Source organism: Daldinia decipiens (assembly GCF_022478715.1).
Source record: "Daldinia decipiens strain CBS 113046 unplaced genomic scaffold F4813scaffold_55, whole genome shotgun sequence".
Lineage (NCBI taxonomy): Eukaryota > Fungi > Ascomycota > Sordariomycetes > Xylariales > Hypoxylaceae > Daldinia > Daldinia decipiens.
The window spans coordinates 96604-113172 of NW_026054598.1; the positions used below are offsets into that span (position 1 = coordinate 96604).

Here is a 16569-nt window from a genome sequence, read left to right on the forward strand (position 1 = left end):
AATTTCAATGCATCAGCCCTGAACGTGCCCAGAATCTGTGAATTAACCACTCTTCATATAATCAATGCCGGCCTGGAAGATCTTTATAAGAATTTCCGTTTCCTCTATCGTGTTCGGCACATAGAGCATCGTAAAGCCTATGTGGATCCAGTCTGTGCCGCTCAAGCGGTGACGTTCCCCCCAACCTTTTGATATGACTTCCTCCGCATCTATGAATGACAAGGTGACATGGCCGGACAGATCCGTGCTGTGGATGTGACAGATCTCCCGAGAAGACGGACCGGCCAGGGGTGAAAGCGGGACCGAGCTCTTCATGAACAGCGCCTGGCCGTGTTTCTCGAGCACTGACGTCTTCCATTCAGTATCCGTGTTGATTTCACCCAACTTATCGAAAGCCTCCAGATACGCCTTGACAGGTGATTGTTAGTAGGGCCTTTCTTTTATTACGAAATTACATAGCGTAGAATATCGCTTAGTAGATATACCTGTTTGACTGCCGGATCCTGAGGGTGATCGGCGTTCCTCTCACGCTGAGGGAACACATAGGGTTTCGCCCTAGCTCGGGGACCCGACCGTATCGGAAGACTTTCTTTTAGAAAAGATCTCTGAGCATTAGCTTTCTGCTGCTCTGTGGCCTTCTTCCATCCGGTGGCTCGCTTCTCAGGGGTTTCATAGAAGCCAGGCTTGATCGTCTCGTCGGCACCAAACGCCTTAGTCTTTCCGGTAGCAGCCTGAGACATATATCCGGTCCAGTTACGTGATGTACCACCTTGGCCCATTGCCTTCCATTGCCGATAGTCTTCCACCAAGCCCGTATCCCCCTGTTTCGATGACAACGTCGAGCCCATTCTAATAGTTCATACGATTCGAAAGTTCAAGAACCTGCTGCTAAAAAGAGATACACGATGGAAAGATGCTCATATTATATTGAAGAATATTCACAGGTAAACCAGCGCGTCTTTGGTCGTGATTTTATACAATCCTTGAGACTGCATACCCAGGCAAATATCTGTATCTATTCGTCATTATGTTTTAAATCCGAGGCACTCCGAGGTAAATCCGACCAGCTCATACGAAGTCGGCCGAGTTACGATCATATAATCGGAACTGGGACATTAACAAGTCACCAACAAATCACTTATAGGCTACCTACTTAACCTAATGAATACAACACTTCGTGTGAAATAAACCAACTGCGTTAAAACGACCCGCTCTACGAGGGGGTTTTCTACCTAATCTAACATACCTTGAACAGATCAACCTTACTTGACCTTATAGTTAATGCTATTCTAATAATAGACATTCGGTAGATAGGGCTAACTATCAAAATCTCTCAACACCTTCATATATTCAACAGCCTCGTCAACAGCACCTTCTACTAATAATAGCACGTCATAAGACTCCTGGGGGGTTACTTCATACCCATCCATGGCACAACGCATAATGAGATGTTCCATACGGCTTTCGATTTCTGGATTTTGAACATCTCCAATGGATGTTACCTTGCGAGGCTTCCACTGGAATGAGTAATTTGTGCTCCCATCTTCCCATAGAACCTGAGTGCTATGATAATTTGTCGTTGGCACCGATCTTGCGCGCACTAGTGGTGTACCATCTGATCTTATGAAGGATTCAGTAGGATCATCAAACACGTCAACAGCGGGAAAGCTAGCGTCCTCGACCTCGACCTCAAAGTCAGTGCGTTCGGGTAAGACTATGCCTCTTTGTGGCTTTTTCTTATCCAATCCGAGTTTTTGAAATAGGTTTCGAAGAAAGCCTACTCGTTTTGACCCAGACCCTTTTGGCGGCGTCTCAGTCTTTGTTCGGATCAAAGTTTCTCGTACACTTATTTGGGGTTTAGGTCCGTTGTTGCTAGTCATTTTGTCTTTTAGGTAAAAAATAGTTCGGCTGAAATCTATACTCTTAATAATCAAAGTTAGAATGTTAAGAAATATGGTAGATACCCAGGTAGTGGCAGATGCATGCTACGATCAAATCAATACGACGAGCCGGATAGTGGCGCGTCCTTATATACTACATCAGTACAATCCCATAGTGCATTTATTTAACGTTGTTTCTATATAAACTTGCTGGCCCGCCTCGCCTGTAGCTGTTTGCCAACACTTTAGTTGTTACAGGTCACTGTCTTTGATGAAATGTCCCACAGTTTCAACAAAGAAACACAGTTATCTCTTGAAAGTCGGCAGAAGTATAGATTCCAATGCCCTAGGTAACGGGATTATCTATGCATTTTCATGACTGGGAATATCTTGCTACTATGCAAATCATAGACCGTAAGGTACTGAACAATGTTTTTGTGGCAAAGCAAACATAGTTTAAACACAATTTTAACAATATTAGAACATAACTAAACTATATGAAGATAAGCGGCGGTGGCAATTAAGACATTGATAATTCCTCTTTGATAGGATGCGAGCAAATAAGAACGTAATTGCTGAAGCACGAAGTACTATGAACTAGGTTAGGAGCTTTGAATTCTAAGCATCCTAATGGTCCGGGTCCATTCACTACCAAATGCTACCTACCTACCTAGGTAGGTACCTAGACAATTTATATCGGATACTACATAGGTAGGTATTTATTTTGTATTCCCAGTCGAGTTAGCCTTTTGTCCAATTAACTATAGTCGACCTGTATCTATGCGATTTCCCAACGGTCGTTATCTGCGGGACTCGACTTAAACCCTTTGTATACTTATCAAAGCCAGTTGAATAGGCAAAACTTGAAATCGGTGTCGTTGTTGGTATCAACGGGCTATTTTTGAATAGAAAATGTCGACAGAGTTCCACAAGGAGGATATGAAGTTTCCCCCTCAGCAGTCGTCATCAAGGCTGATGCAAGCTCGATGAATATTATGAGATCAACACCAAGGACGTTCATTGTGAGTTTAAAGCTTACTGGGATTGATGGCCCCAAATACTGATGGGAGAGTAAATGTTTCTCAGACTGGTTAAAAGCTGTAATCGGAAGATGGTTGACCATTCGTTGGATCCAAACCAGATTACTACACCTTGTAAGTTCAACCGAGACGGGACGTTTAGAGAAACCAAAAGCACACCCTTCTCTTATATCAATCCCTGGGGTGGGTATGAGTGTAAAAGAAATCTCGAAAGTCGTATCTTTCTCCCTCAAACCTATGATCATACATTGGGTACGTAACCTAGTAAATCTTGTCGGCTTATAGACAAAGAGGTTGTAAAGACAGCTCGGGCCGAAATTGACACATTACTGACCCGTGTATTGACACTATCAATTTACCCTTGCAAGCCAGGGCCTTCATCCCACGTAATTTGATGTTAACCCCGAATGCAACGGATTATTGGACCAATGGCTTGCCCATAACAAGAATGTCACTTTGCATAATACTACCTTACATACACTAACAATGCGGAACGGGATCCGCGTCTGGATGAATGCGCCAGTAACCAAAAGGCCGGGCTTCTCTTTTTTATCTATCTATCTAGAGCCTCAGTGTTGATAGAAAGGGTAGATTGCAACCGTTGGTAAACAAAAGGGACAGAAGATACGCACCAGCCTGTGCCGACAGAACATCATGGCTAACGATATGGTCGAGAAGAAAGATCTAGCTCAAGACGTAGAGATGGGCCCTAAGGAATCATCGTCTGCTGTGATGAGTGAAACTGGCGAGACTGAGGACCAGTTTCAAGCGCCTCGGTCGTCGTTCTGGACTAGGTTTTCTAACCACGGTGTCGAAATGCGCGGTGCCGAACCTGTACCAGTTGAGAAACGAACTGACACCCGCTATGTGAACGTATTGACCATCTTCGCTACGTCAGTGACGAGCTTGCTACCGTATGACTCTTCTGGCGTAACATAGATTTATATAATTCATTATTTTGAAGGACTACGAAGCTGAAATATGTAATTCTAGGATCGGTATCGGTTCAGCGACAACCCTCGGTTTTGGGATGACATTGCGCGACGCGGCGTTAATGATCGTGTTCCTCCAATCTCTATTCGCTGTCCCAGCCGCATACATTATTACCATTGCGCCGCTTACTGGAATGCGGCAGATGATCCAATCGCGGTATTGTTTTGGGTAAGCTCATCGAATCCAATGAGTTGCTATATGAGGTAGCCAGGAACGTCAAATGCTAAGCGTAAAGGCAAATAGAAAATACTGCAATGTTCTAACATCCGTTGTCGTAACCCTTATTGTTGGCGGCTTCGGTGTGACCGGCAGTATTAATGGTGCACAATGCCTCGCCGCCGTCCGGCCAGGTACATTACCTGTCGAGGCTGCGATCGCCATCATCATGGTCATATCGCTGGCCATTGGCTTTATGGGATATCGCGTAATGCATTTCTTTACTCGATGGGCCTGGATCCCGTCACTCATCGCTATCATTATCCTTGTCGGCGCCGCAGGTGACCAGCTCTGGCAGCAGACGCCGCTACCAACGCGTACTACTACCCAGGAGTACATGGGTATCGTGGCTTTTGCGGCTGGCAACATGATTACCTGGAGCAATGTTGTGGGTGACTACGCATGTTATATGCCACCGACCGCGCCGCGATTCCGTCTTGCTCTGTACTGTCTATTCGGCATCGCAGTGCCGTTCTCGCTTCTCATGGTCCTTGGCGCGGCGATCGGTGGCGCTGTCTTCACTATCCCTTCTTGGGAAGCTGCGTATAAGACCGGTGGAATCGGTGCTGTGATTGGGAGCATCCTGGTTACTCGACTGGGAGACTTTGGCCGATTCGTCCTTGTTGTCCTCGGTCTTTCTGTCCTCGGAACTTGCGGTCGCGACGTATATAGCGTCTCCTTCAACCTGACTGCTGTAGCGCCGATCCTTCGTCGAGTCCCTCGTATCGTGTTAGCTGTCGTTGCCACTGCAGCCATTACCGCAGTAGCGATCCCTGCTTCAAGATCGTTCGTCACGTCGGTGACGGCGTTCCTTAGCCTAATCGGTTATTACGCGGGGGCGTCAGTAACGTGCTTCTTGATTGAGTACCTGTGGTTCCGAAAAGGTGATCCTAGTAGCTTTGACCCAAAGATCTGGAACGACGGCCGTGCGTTGCCGTCAGGTCTAAGTGCGTTGGCGTCTGTCTTGATCGCCTGGGCGTTCATAATTCCATCTATGCAGGCGGATTGGTACACCGGACCTATTGCAAAGAAGACCGGAGATCTCGGGTTTGAATTTGCTGTCGTCGTAGCATTTCTAGCCTATCTCCTCATCAGATCGTTTGAGATTAAGATCCGAGGGCGACTTTGAGATTATGATTTATGATTCAGTGTAAAGATTTTGGTTTTCGGGATTCACTCAGACTGCTTGAATAATTATATTCTCTCAAGATCATTACTTTCAACATAATCTACAGTACTTCGGTCGGTATCGTGTGATCATTTATAACATACCCAAACTATTGTATCCAGGCCATTTGTAGATTTGCGATAAGTAGACATCTAGACTATATTAGACTTCAAGGATCTTTCTCTTGGTACGAACTGTACTTACCTGCGACTTGCCATCGTTTGCCAATAACCCGAAGAAGCATAACAATGTCCTTCAGCCATATGCCCGCAGTCGAATCTTCATGTTCAAGGATGAGCCACTCGCTTTCACTTGCTCCTGCGTATAAGCAGTGACATAAAAACGGACCGAGGTTCTTAAGTCCACCTCCTCCGGTCTGATTGATAGAGTCAAGTAGTTGGCACGCAAGTTGCCAAATACCCCTAGTAACATCAAAGATGCCTGCCATAGACTCTTTCTGTAACTCCGCTTCTTCAGAAGATCTACCATAATCCGTCGAATACGTCTCGTTGCACGCGTATATATCATATAGAATGAGGCGCGCAGAGAAACATAAAGCCAGGGGCACCACCGTAGAGTTGTCGAACAAAAGTGACTCCTGGGAAATGTCACTTAGATGGGATGATAAGGACGTGAGAATATGATGAAGCTGTCTTGCTTCTGATACCCGAAAACCAAGGGATATACGGCTACTATGGGGTTCGTCGCGGTGGCGCAATACACGACCGAGAACATGCGCTGCCTGGCACACATTGGCGAATGATCCTAAGCTCGTATTGTTTGAGAACGAAGTTGCAAAAATGGGTTCGTTAAACCCAACTTCGCCTTCAATCCACGGACCCTCTGGACACGGTAATAACTCTCCTGGACTTGGTTCGGGCGCTGAGAAAGGTAATCCGCTAATGCCCTGGTTAGTGATTCTAGACACGGATCAGCCAGATATTAATTAGTACAATAAGAATCAGAAGTAGGAATACCTGTCGAGGCAAAAGACCGCCCACCACGTCCTGCGTTCTTCCTCTCGCGATGTCCATGTAACTGCATCTTTGAACAGCTGGCTAGCGTTCTTCCGATCATGAAATCCCATCATAACACAAAGCCGAGCAGCATGTCCAACACGCAAGTAAGCTGCCGGATATATCGCATGGCCAAGTTCATAGGCGGATAGCAGGATGACAGATTGGAGGAGCTGAAGAGAGGGAAGACATGAATTTTCGACTTTAAGCAAAGTCTCTAAGGCCCTTCTGTAAGGTATATTCGCTCTAGCAGATACCTCTGCCGGCAATGGCCCCGATACCAACTTCATGCAAAGAAACAACAGTTGGGAGGGGCAATCAGGTACTAATTCGTTCTCGGCAATATGTCGTCGGGCACACTTCTTACTTAATATTGGCAACCACTGGTGGACAGTAGAGAAGTACTTCTCACAGATTGCATCTGCCTCTTGTGAAAGACTGCAATGGGGAGTTATGAAACCTCTTACTTGGCAAGGCTCCGATGCTAAAGGCTTGGTGCAAACCTCAGCATCCAGGAAGAATATAGCCGGAAAGGTATGTATGTCTTTATGTCCTAAGACAGCATCTTGTTCAGGGCTAAAACCTGGCTCTGTTGGTGTGTTAATCAATGTTTGATGATCTGCTCCTTTATTCGTGTCTTGAGAGCTAGTTGATGAATTGATAGCCGTGTTCTCGTATAAGTTCCGGACTCGTGGCGGATACTCGCATTGCTTTTCGAGTCTAAGGCACTATGAGACGATCTAAGTAAGTCTTCGCAATAAACAACTCTATCCCCTTTGCTAGACCGTACCAATGAGCAAGACGGCAGTTCTTTAGGGCATTTCCGTTTCAGTCGCCTATTAAGTATAAGCGACTATTTCTATGACAGGAAGAGGGCGATACCGTACCGACAAGTAACACAAGCAAACTGAGCTCTAAGCTCCATCTTGGTAAGGAGTAATGACCAATCACTTAGTATCATGGGCGAGTAGCTAACTGAAGTCCGATAATCCGCTCTTGTGATATAATAAGAGCGGACTTGCGGACGGTTGTTGTTTATAATCAGGGTGATAGGGCTGCTCCTCGAACTTCATATAGTTGAGTGTATGACTCATTAACAAGACTTCGGTCTCTTCCGTCCCTTCATTATATTATTTACTACAGTTGGTCGTATTGCGACACCTAGCAGCTTGGTTTAACCTATATCTCCTTCCCAGGAGTCACCCATTCACTTCCAATACATCGTATAAGTATACGGATTCTGAGCAGAAGTCCGCTCACGTGGGAAGCCCAATATAACATAAGTTCATAAGCTGGAGACTCCGCTCTGCTGCCGAGAGTCCGCTTTGTCCGCTTTGTCCGCTCACATGTTTATACCCCACATCGATGACTGCATATAGGATGCAGTAGCACAGGGCCAATTAATAGCTATCTGGATTATGAAGTCATTAGTAGGATGAAATAGGACGGCTCCAAAATCCAAAATATATCTTTTCATCTTTTTGTCCAAGTTTGAGGTTACGAACGACCTTGAACTCTTGCTAGAGGTCTTGTCCTATTTAGATTACCTCACAAGATAGAAAACATCTAGGTTAGACCATTGGTATAATCGACTAGAATTGAATCTGGCTTAAATCTGTATTTTTATGTTGATACTTACAATTAGTTTATGATACGCGGGGGCAAATTCTTACTGTGGTACGTAGGTAGTCTCTTGTCGTGGCACTTATATCATATCATCTTTGACCTTAGACGCATGATAATATCTACAATAAGATATGGGATCGACGTAGCATTACGAATAAACCTAGATGTGCGTAGATATTACCGAAATCGATCCTCCTACGTGACTGGATGGGAAAAGTCGCTACTACCTGAAGTCGATCGACCATAAGAATTTAAGGTGATGTATTTCCCAACCCAGCAAATATAAACAATATGGAAACACCTTATCTTATTAATTGAAACCTATGAAATTATCTTCTTAGGTTACGAGCTATGTCAAGGAGAGATACGCCGCCAAGGGAACGACGTCGAGTCCAATATAGGACGACAACGCCCGCGACGATGGGACTGCATAGTATCGTAATAAATCCACGCATAAGAACTTTGCCTTGGTGGTTACTCTTCGCGACAACCTCGGAATATCTTTCGTTTCCGAAGCTCACGCGAGAATATTTCGTCTGCCATCCCAGACTTGGAAGATGGACAGACATGAACTCTTCTAGGAACTTACGGATACGATAAGTCGGGCTTAGGACCGAGGCGCGCATCTCGACGTAATTCTGTAAAGCCAGGTCGTTGATAGCGTGGGCATCAGAAACGCGAATGGCCGAGTATTCTGCTAAGGCCAATCCTCTTTGAAAGGCTACGTCAACCGAGCCCGGGTTGTCTGGTTTGTTATTCTCGGCCGTGGCGTGCTTGTCTAGGATAGAAAAGAGGATACGGACATCCTCGAGCCCCGCATTCATTCCCTGACCATAGAATGGTACCATTGCGTGTGCTGCATCTCCTAAGATGACAACCGAGCCAGAGTAGTGGTAGGGCTGGCACTTAATGCTAATCAAAGGGAGATGCGGGTTCGTCTCGAATGAAAAGGTCAGTTCACCTGGTTCTATTAATGAAGTTACGCCTGGGAAATGTTGATCGAAGAACGCGGGTAGTTTGGACGAGTCACCCTCCAATTTCGCGAACTCAGAGCTTGGTAGGAAGAGAGTACAGGTAAAAGATCCATCCTATCATTTGTCAGTATTGCTGATTTGTGGGAAACAAATTTTCATACTTCACTAGGTATGGCGATGAACATGAATTGCTTCCCCGGCCAAATATGAAGATGATTTGGGGATATTCGGAATTTCGATTTTTGACCTTGAAGCTCATCTCCTTCCCTAGGCTTGATCTGAAACTCACACCATAGGGTATCGACATACTCCTGCTGGTAATTCATTCGTGCGAACTTCATAAGATGATACCGGACAGCTGAATGCGCTCCGTCAGCACCCATCATGAAGTCGAATGAAACTTCGATCTCTTCAGGTCGACCCGACGGCGAGTCTTGGCCGCGAACCTCGAACCATGCCTTGCGTCGCTTGAAATCCGCGCCAGTAAGTTTATGGTTGAAGAAGAATTTAACATTCGGCATTGCACCGAGAATATCCAGTAGTCGTCTATTGAGATCGGCTCTGTCGGCGGCAAATATTGTCTATATTGTCACGTTAGCCAGTTGAATCATTCAGTTCCCCTAATAGCGGAATGCTGTAGTACCCTTCCGTTGATATCATAATCCTGAGAGTCTTCAAATAGTTCACCAGACGGGCGCCTACCATGTATCATTCTGCCCCGCATAGGAATAGTTGCTGATGATACATGGTCGAGGAGATCTTGCTGGTCGGCATGTCGCATAGCATTAATGCCCCTTTCAGATAGAGCTAGATTAATAGACTTCGTAAAGTTTAATGGCGTTGTTGAAGGATCTCTTAAATCTATTTCACATCAGTATCAAATTCATAACGATAAGCTTCATAACCAGCTTATTAGGAAATAAATGGCTTCAGGAACTGATAAATTCACACGGAATATTGCTACCTACCGCCTCGAAGCTCGTATATCTCAACGTCGTGACCTCTCTTCGCCGCATACAGCGCGGCGAGTGACCCGACAGGACCGGCACCAACTACTACATATTTCTGACTCGACATATTGGAAAGATAGTGAGAGTATATATCAGCATCAAAAAAAACTATAAGTCCCTAATTAAGTCGCGGATGTCCCTCATACGGACGAAGTTGAAATTTCTCACCATCATATGGTATGTTCCGGGTAGAAGCGGGAAGTATTGATAAGACTGATGTCGAACTCTTTTAATAGGTTATTATAGGTACCTAGGTACATACCTACAAATGCATGAATCGAGGTAGGCAAGGCCGACCTTCCGTCGAGGGTGTAGTTTAATGTGGGGTTATGAGGTACCTATGTATGTACCTAGGTACCTAGGTAGGTACATGTAAGTAAATCCATTCAAGAAAAGGGTTTTGCGCCTTGCGCCTTTCGCCTTTCTTTCTACAAAGTCAATAAAATAACATTCCACCAAGAAGCCAACATTGTTCTACAATATTTACCAACTTGTAGGTATATATCATAGACTCTTACCTCCCATACTCTCAGGAATACGCGCATAGACGTTCATACTGTTCCTTCTTATCCGACAGCCCATATCTCTCATTATCGGATCTCCAGCGAACCCCTCCATCATGACCACCGAACCACCCACCAAGAAAAAGTGCTTGGGGGCAGACTGTGAAAATGATGCCTCTGCCCTACAATGCCCTACATGCCTGAAGATAGGAATCAAGGACAGCAACTTCTGTTCGCAAGATTGCTTCAAGAAGAATTGGGTCCGTATGCTTCAACCACGGATCCGGTCTTACATTATATACTAACATTGTCCGTTTACAGAATGATCACAAGGCACTGCACAAGATCGCGCAGGGCAAGACTACCAACGGTATACTTGACCATATTCGAACTCCAAAGGTCGTCTCTAAACCTGATCCAGCTACCGGTTTCTATAACCCATTCCCCGCCTTCTCGTATACCGGATCGCTACGTCCTGTCTATCCATTATCGAAACCACGCCCAGTCCCCAAGTCGATACAACATCCCGACTATGCTGAGACGGGCTACCCCAAGAGCGAGCGATTTATCAACAGGAACAAGATCGACCTACTCGATGCCAAGGGACAGGAGGCCATGCGTAAGGTATGCAGGTTGGGGCGAGAAGTTTTGGATATTGTCGCGGCCGAAGTGAGACCTGGTGTCACTACCGACTACCTCGACGAAGTTTGCCATAAGGCTTCCGTAGAACGAGAGGTAAGCAGAATGGCCTTATTGAGGTATGGAAACCCTATAGCGATAACTGACTGCCGTAGTGTTACCCGTCTCCCCTCAATTACAACAACTTTCCCAAATCCATCTGTACATCGGTCAACGAAGTTATCTGTCACGGAATTCCAGACCAGCGGGTATTATTAGACGGCGATATTATCAACCTTGACGTCTCGCTTTACCACGGGGGTTACCATGCGGATCTAAACGAGACGTATTATGTGGGTGACAAAGCTAAGGCTGATCCCGACTCGGTCCGGGTTGTCGAAACGGCTCGAGAATGTCTGGACGAGGCAGCTAAGCTTATAAAACCAGGAACTCTAATACGAGAGTTCGGTAACATTATTGAAAAGCATGCCAAGTCAAAAAACTGCAGCGTTATCAGGACGTATTGCGGTCACGGAGTTAATTCTCTGTTCCACTGCCCGCCCAACGTGCCTCATTATGCGAAGAATAAGGCCGTGGGAGAATGTAAACCTGGTATGACTTTCACCATCGAACCCATGATCGCCCTGGGCAAGTATCGGGACATTACCTGGCCAGACAACTGGACAAGCACTACGATCGACGGCAAGAGGACCGCTCAGTTTGGTGAGTAAAGTCGACACTCGTATCTTCCGCAATAAATCAAATAAATCAACTAACTTTAGTTCAGAGCACACTTACTTAGTAACCGAAACTGGAGTGGAAGTATTAACGGCGCGAACGGAAAGTTCGCCTGGCGGACCTATACCGATACCCAACGCTGAAGTCGTAGTAAACGGTAATGCATAGTAGCTTTGTGGGTAAGCTATGATACAACTTCGTCTATAATACGAGCGATGCATATTACCGGGAACAGGGTTATCGTAGCATAGTAAAAAGACGAAGTGATCATGGCGCAAGAATTATCCCTATCGAGTTTCTTTGTTCATGTATATTCGGTGAATATATGTACCTAGGTACCTATCTGTCCCCTTTTGCAGATTCCTAACCAACCACTTATAAGAGTTAAACTCTTCCTTTCCTTTCTAGCCTTTTCGCATTTTTACACTAGCGTATGTACCGGGCAACTGCTAGAGGAATTAGGTTAACCTAGTGGCTTTTGTATTCCTAGTCCCCTGCCTTTCTTCCATTTTCTTCTTCTTCATCCTCCAGAGTTCAATGTGGGGGTTCGTTAGAGGGTTATGTCCACTGTAGAATCTACCTACCTAGGAGGTAGATACCTAAATACAACCAGATCAGCAGTGTCTGTTAGTGGGTGGGCCTTAGCCGAAAGCTTCACCAAGCTTCGCCGCTTCAAGGCCCAATCTCCTCTTCTCCCAAAAGGAAGGCAAGCTTTTTTCTTGCTTCGCGCGAGCCGCTTTCATCATCCACCCGCACAAAACCTCCGCTCCCCAAATTTCTCAAACTACCGATAAATAATCAAATCACCGTTCTCAGCTTAATTAATCGCGGGGACTTTTCGACATACCGTCTACAGTACATTCCGACGGCACGTAAATCTTTCTCCTAATTTTGCTGTGATACTCGATACTCGATACTCGCACTCGCGCAAAAACATCGGCTTCCACCCTTCCACCCTTCCACCCACCGTAATCCTGCAGCCTTATCTCCGCATTCTCTCTCCTTCAGGTCCTACTCTAGGTCCCGCCATTTTGACCGTCCAACCTTCTCGACGTGCGCCCGACACCGTCTAGCTAAACGCTGTTAGAAGGCTTCCGCACAACTTCGCTCCATCATACCGGTTAACGAGAGATTTCCATATCCGACAGTTTATTATATACCGTTACAGCTGCCTTGTAGACCACCAAAAGTACAACTGTCAAGATGTCGGGCGAGGCGTGGTTATACCTCTTCGCCGTGCTAATAAATGCCGTCAACCTATTCCTTCAAGTATTCTTTACGATTATGTATAGTGATTTAGAATGGTATGTGCAAGACCTTGGAAAGAGAGGAAGAGAGATATTGGAAGTTCATGGCCAGATCTGCGTGCCACAGGATGCGCCTATGATCTACGTCATTGTTTCTATTGTTTATTCTGGCGGGCTCTTTTAGCTAACACTCGTTTGTTCAGTGACTACATTAACCCTATCGACCTATGCAACCGTCTCAACACCTATATCATCCCCGAAGCTGCCGTACATGGATTCTTGACTTTCCTATTTCTGATCAACGGATACTGGGTGGCACTGATCCTCAACTTGCCGCTCCTCGCATGGAACATTAAGAAGTACGTTACGTCAAAGCCATATCAAATAGTTTCAAGTGCTCTGCAGGGATATTCTAACACGAGTTGTAGGATTGTGGACAACGCTCACCTGCTGGATGCAACCGAGATCTTCAGGAAGCTCAATGTTCACAAGAAGGTATGGGTATCTATTACATTTTGGAGTGACTCATCTAACGTTGGTTACAGGAATCATTCATCAAGCTGGGCTTCCATCTGGTCATGTTCTTCTTCTACCTGTACAGCATGATCGTTGCCTTGATCAAGGACGAGACGAAATAAGCTGCGAGACTTTGGGATAAGCACAATGATAAACACGACGCAAACGAAACACCCTAACGGAATGACTCTAATGAGGCCACGATTACATAGGGTCTCTAGATACCCGGCGGGAGCATTATCAATCCAGACAACCCTGGAGCGAGCCTTAAAGTTGTGAATTTGCTAGCAGATGGGAGAATTACCGGACGAGTTGACGAAGCGGGATGGAACGCGGTCCCTCGATAGGGATTGAAAATGACCCGATTGTCTCGTTCGACGTGCGATACCATGGGATTGAAACGATGATAGCAAGCGACCTGGGAGTAGGTCAGGTCTGTTGAATTAGCAGTATGTGCAAGTTTTTTTCGGGCCGGAGATTCTCATAAATAATAAAGTCACAAGATAATACCCCGATCCGTACGAGTTTAGTCAGTTCAATATGCCATTTAGAAGTAATGTAAGGCATTTAGCAAATGTGATCATACCTAGGTTAATTACCTATTACCTATTACCTATTACCTAGGTTAGGTATGTATACTCAAGCCCTGATACGTATATCTTATGTTAGGTAATAAATGTACATGGTTACAATTCAGTAGGTTAGTGAGTTGATAGGTATTACCGGGATTATTGATTTATCGGAATGATCACGTAATCTTCGGGAGAGCCAAAAGAACGAAGCTTGTAAAGCTCCAAAGTCCCCTGACGTCTAAGCTGCTAAAGTGCAAAAAAATAGTAGATCCACTACATTTTTAAACACGCCGACACTCCATTTACAAGCGCGCATCAACAATTATACACGGAAGCAAAATGAATGAATTCGGAGAATATCCGCCAAATATGGCACCCCAAGACGCGCTCATAGTACGCGAACATGCTGAACCCGACCACGCTGTCGTGCCTTACACCGGCGAAGATCTTGCGCGACCTAGACTCGGGCCTCTCAACCCATACAAAGACGAAGCAAATGCGCTAAAACGTAAAAACATCCTCACCGGCCATGCAGAAGAGACTTTCCTCAGCGAGCATACCTTTCGAAGTAAACATCGCGCCATCGAGCGTAAGGGCGGTCCAGAGAGGGAATACCAGTCCGGTGCTTCAGTGAAGGAGGAAGCAGCCAAACTAAGGCAATCGAGACAAAAGAAAGGCAACGCGACTATCGCCGATGGAGATGGCGCATACGTAGGGCCCTGGGCGAAATATCAGAAGGACGAATACGAAGAAGTTGCAGAAGATGAAGAACTAGCAAGTGACGAAGAGGTCGAATACGTTTACGAGGACGAGGACGAGGACGAAGTCGTGGCAAGCGGTACCGTCGTCTCGGCACCGGTGGATGCCATAGCCAGGAGGAAAAAGGTAGAGGAATTAGGAGACGAGCAAACCATATTCCACGGCCAGGAGGAATACGACTACCAAGGGAGGACCTACATGCACGTACCCAAAGACCTGGATATCGATTTAGAAAAGGAACCCGGCAGCATCACCAATTATATCCCCAAGAAGCTGGTTCATACATGGAAGAACCACGACAACAAGGCTGTCACCGCTCTTCGATTCTTCCCAAACTCGGGACATCTACTATTATCATCTGGTGCAGACAGCACGGTCAAGATCTGGGACGTTTACCATCAGAAGGAACTTTTACGAAGTTATCTTGGCCATTCCAAAGCTGTCTCAGATATTTGCTTTAACAATTCTGGCACACAGTTCCTCTCGGCATCATATGACCGCCAAATGAAGCTATGGGACACCGAAACAGGTGCCTGTATCAACAAGTTTACAACCGGCAAGACACCTCATGTCATCAAGTTCAACCCCTCTCCCGAGCATTCGCATGAATTCCTCGCAGGTATGTCGGATAAGAAGATCGTTCAATTTGATACGCGGACGAGGGAGCTTGTCCAAGAATACGATCATCATCTAAATGCCGTCAACACTATTACCTTCGTAGACGACAACCGACGGTTCATGACTACGTCTGACGATAAGTCGCTACGCGCATGGGACTACAACATTCCCGTACCCATCAAGTACGTCGCAGAACCGTACATGTTCCCAATGACGCGCGCGTGTCTACACCCGTCGAACAAATACGTGGCGTACCAATCATCCGACAACCAGATCGTGGTCTACGGCGCCAATGACAAATTCAGGCAAAATAGGAAGAAGAGTTACCGAGGGCATAACAACGCCGGCACAGCTATCGATGTCGCGTGCAGCCCCGATGGGCAGTTTCTCGCGAGCGGTGACAGCGGTGGGTTCGTCTGCTTCTGGGATTGGAAGACGTGTAAAATGTATCACAAACTACAAGCTGGTGACCAGCCGATCACATGCGTGCAGTGGCATCCTCAGGAGACGAGCAAGGTCGTCGCGGCTGGTTTAGATGGTATTATTAGATATTGGGATTAAGGCAGGAAGTTTGCATAGCAGGACATGACACAACGCGGCGTTTTAGGATGGGCTCGAGCAAAAGCATCGTCGATACCATAACATGACTTTTTCAACGGACAATCTTATTCTCAAATATACGGTTTCCCTTTAGATCGTTTATCCTAGGACATTTTATCCATACCCCTACGTCACGCCCTATTCAATGGTTATTATAAGAATGTAATTACCATCAAAGGCCCAGGAGTCAGGCATGACATGACATGGTAAAGAATCACTCGATGGTTACCTAAGTAGCTATAACTATGTTAGAAGAGCCATGACATGGTATTTGAATGACATTCAGTAATACTAACGTCGCTATAGACATTAACACTAAACCAAGCTCTTAGCCAGCCTCATCATAGGCGAAGGCGTCAAGCAGAAGACTATCATTTATGAAATTCACGTCAACGAGAATCCAGGGCCATGTACTATAACCAATTCCTAAGGCCAAGACAGCCCATTAATTCGCCTACTTCGTTCCTAGAATTAG

General features: G+C 45.8%; 8 protein-coding genes across 8 annotated transcripts; 4 read left to right on the forward strand and 4 right to left on the reverse strand.

The window, feature by feature from the left end:
• Positions 1–42: 42 nt before the first annotated feature.
• On the reverse strand, positions 43–848 carry F4813DRAFT_394141 (uncharacterized protein; the record flags this gene model as incomplete). Its single annotated transcript, XM_049247521.1, has 2 exons — positions 43–408; positions 486–848. 2 exons carry the CDS (start codon positions 846–848, stop codon positions 43–45), a joined length of 729 nt encoding a protein of 242 aa, XP_049094964.1.
• Positions 849–1163: 315 nt separating this feature from the next.
• Positions 1164–1969, reverse strand: F4813DRAFT_285903 (uncharacterized protein). Its single transcript, XM_049240545.1, has one exon. The coding sequence runs from the start codon at positions 1878–1880 to the stop codon at positions 1317–1319; it is 564 nt and encodes a 187-aa protein (XP_049094965.1). The 5' UTR covers positions 1881–1969; the 3' UTR covers positions 1164–1316.
• Positions 1970–3622: 1653 nt separating this feature from the next.
• F4813DRAFT_383604 (permease for cytosine/purines, uracil, thiamine, allantoin-domain-containing protein) lies at positions 3623–5258 on the forward strand (the record flags this gene model as incomplete). Its single annotated transcript, XM_049245965.1, has 3 exons — positions 3623–3834; positions 3914–4081; positions 4157–5258. 3 exons carry the CDS (start codon positions 3623–3625, stop codon positions 5256–5258), a joined length of 1482 nt encoding a protein of 493 aa, XP_049094966.1.
• Positions 5259–5324: 66 nt separating this feature from the next.
• On the reverse strand, positions 5325–7549 carry F4813DRAFT_285917 (uncharacterized protein). Its single transcript, XM_049240546.1, has 5 exons — positions 7201–7549; positions 7104–7149; positions 6275–7041; positions 5502–6217; positions 5325–5449 (listed from the first exon to the last, which is right to left on the reverse strand). Exons 1-5 carry the CDS (start codon positions 7272–7274, stop codon positions 5391–5393), a joined length of 1662 nt encoding a protein of 553 aa, XP_049094967.1. The 5' UTR covers positions 7275–7549; the 3' UTR covers positions 5325–5390.
• Positions 7550–7810: 261 nt separating this feature from the next.
• Positions 7811–10102, reverse strand: F4813DRAFT_376276 (FAD/NAD(P)-binding domain-containing protein). The gene is made up of 4 exons (XM_049245097.1): positions 9882–10102; positions 9557–9774; positions 9075–9494; positions 7811–9027 (listed from the first exon to the last, which is right to left on the reverse strand). Exons 1-4 carry the CDS (start codon positions 9988–9990, stop codon positions 8269–8271), a joined length of 1506 nt encoding a protein of 501 aa, XP_049094968.1. The 5' UTR covers positions 9991–10102; the 3' UTR covers positions 7811–8268.
• A 440-nt stretch (positions 10103–10542) lies between these two features.
• On the forward strand, positions 10543–12146 carry F4813DRAFT_400482 (methionine aminopeptidase; the record flags this gene model as incomplete). Its single annotated transcript, XM_049248271.1, has 4 exons — positions 10543–10686; positions 10748–11161; positions 11221–11767; positions 11832–12146. The coding sequence occupies 4 exons, from the start codon at positions 10543–10545 to the stop codon at positions 11948–11950; spliced, it is 1224 nt and encodes a 407-aa protein (XP_049094969.1). The 3' UTR covers positions 11951–12146.
• Positions 12147–12781: 635 nt separating this feature from the next.
• Positions 12782–13715, forward strand: F4813DRAFT_285976 (cornichon protein). The gene is made up of 4 exons (XM_049240547.1): positions 12782–13086; positions 13233–13388; positions 13458–13524; positions 13575–13715. Exons 1-4 carry the CDS (start codon positions 12986–12988, stop codon positions 13665–13667), a joined length of 417 nt encoding a protein of 138 aa, XP_049094970.1. The 5' UTR covers positions 12782–12985; the 3' UTR covers positions 13668–13715.
• A 653-nt stretch (positions 13716–14368) lies between these two features.
• Positions 14369–16423, forward strand: F4813DRAFT_376285 (WD40 repeat-like protein). Its single transcript, XM_049245098.1, has one exon. The coding sequence runs from the start codon at positions 14457–14459 to the stop codon at positions 16053–16055; it is 1599 nt and encodes a 532-aa protein (XP_049094971.1). The 5' UTR covers positions 14369–14456; the 3' UTR covers positions 16056–16423.
• Positions 16424–16569: the final 146 nt, after the last annotated feature.

Coding starts and splice junctions, on each gene's coding strand:
- F4813DRAFT_285903 (XM_049240545.1), bottom strand. CDS start 1,880: ATGACTAGCAACAACGGACCTAAACCCCAAATAAGTGTACGAGAAACT.
- F4813DRAFT_285917 (XM_049240546.1), bottom strand. CDS start 7,274: ATGATACTAAGTGATTGGTCATTACTCCTTACCAAGATGGAGCTTAGA. Junction 7,150..7,200: donor TTTGCTTGTGTTACTTGTCG/GTACGGTATCGC, acceptor TATACTTAATAG/GCGACTGAAACGGAAATGCC. Junction 5,450..5,501: donor CAAACGATGGCAAGTCGCAG/GTAAGTACAGTT, acceptor AATATAGTCTAG/ATGTCTACTTATCGCAAATC.
- F4813DRAFT_376276 (XM_049245097.1), bottom strand. CDS start 9,990: ATGTCGAGTCAGAAATATGTAGTAGTTGGTGCCGGTCCTGTCGGGTCA. Junction 9,775..9,881: donor GATATACGAGCTTCGAGGCG/GTAGGTAGCAAT, acceptor GATGTGAAATAG/ATTTAAGAGATCCTTCAACA. Junction 9,028..9,074: donor TCATCGCCATACCTAGTGAA/GTATGAAAATTT, acceptor GACAAATGATAG/GATGGATCTTTTACCTGTAC.
- F4813DRAFT_285976 (XM_049240547.1), top strand. CDS start 12,986: ATGTCGGGCGAGGCGTGGTTATACCTCTTCGCCGTGCTAATAAATGCC. Junction 13,087..13,232: donor ATGTATAGTGATTTAGAATG/GTATGTGCAAGA, acceptor TCGTTTGTTCAG/TGACTACATTAACCCTATCG. Junction 13,389..13,457: donor CTCGCATGGAACATTAAGAA/GTACGTTACGTC, acceptor CACGAGTTGTAG/GATTGTGGACAACGCTCACC.
- F4813DRAFT_376285 (XM_049245098.1), top strand. CDS start 14,457: ATGAATGAATTCGGAGAATATCCGCCAAATATGGCACCCCAAGACGCG.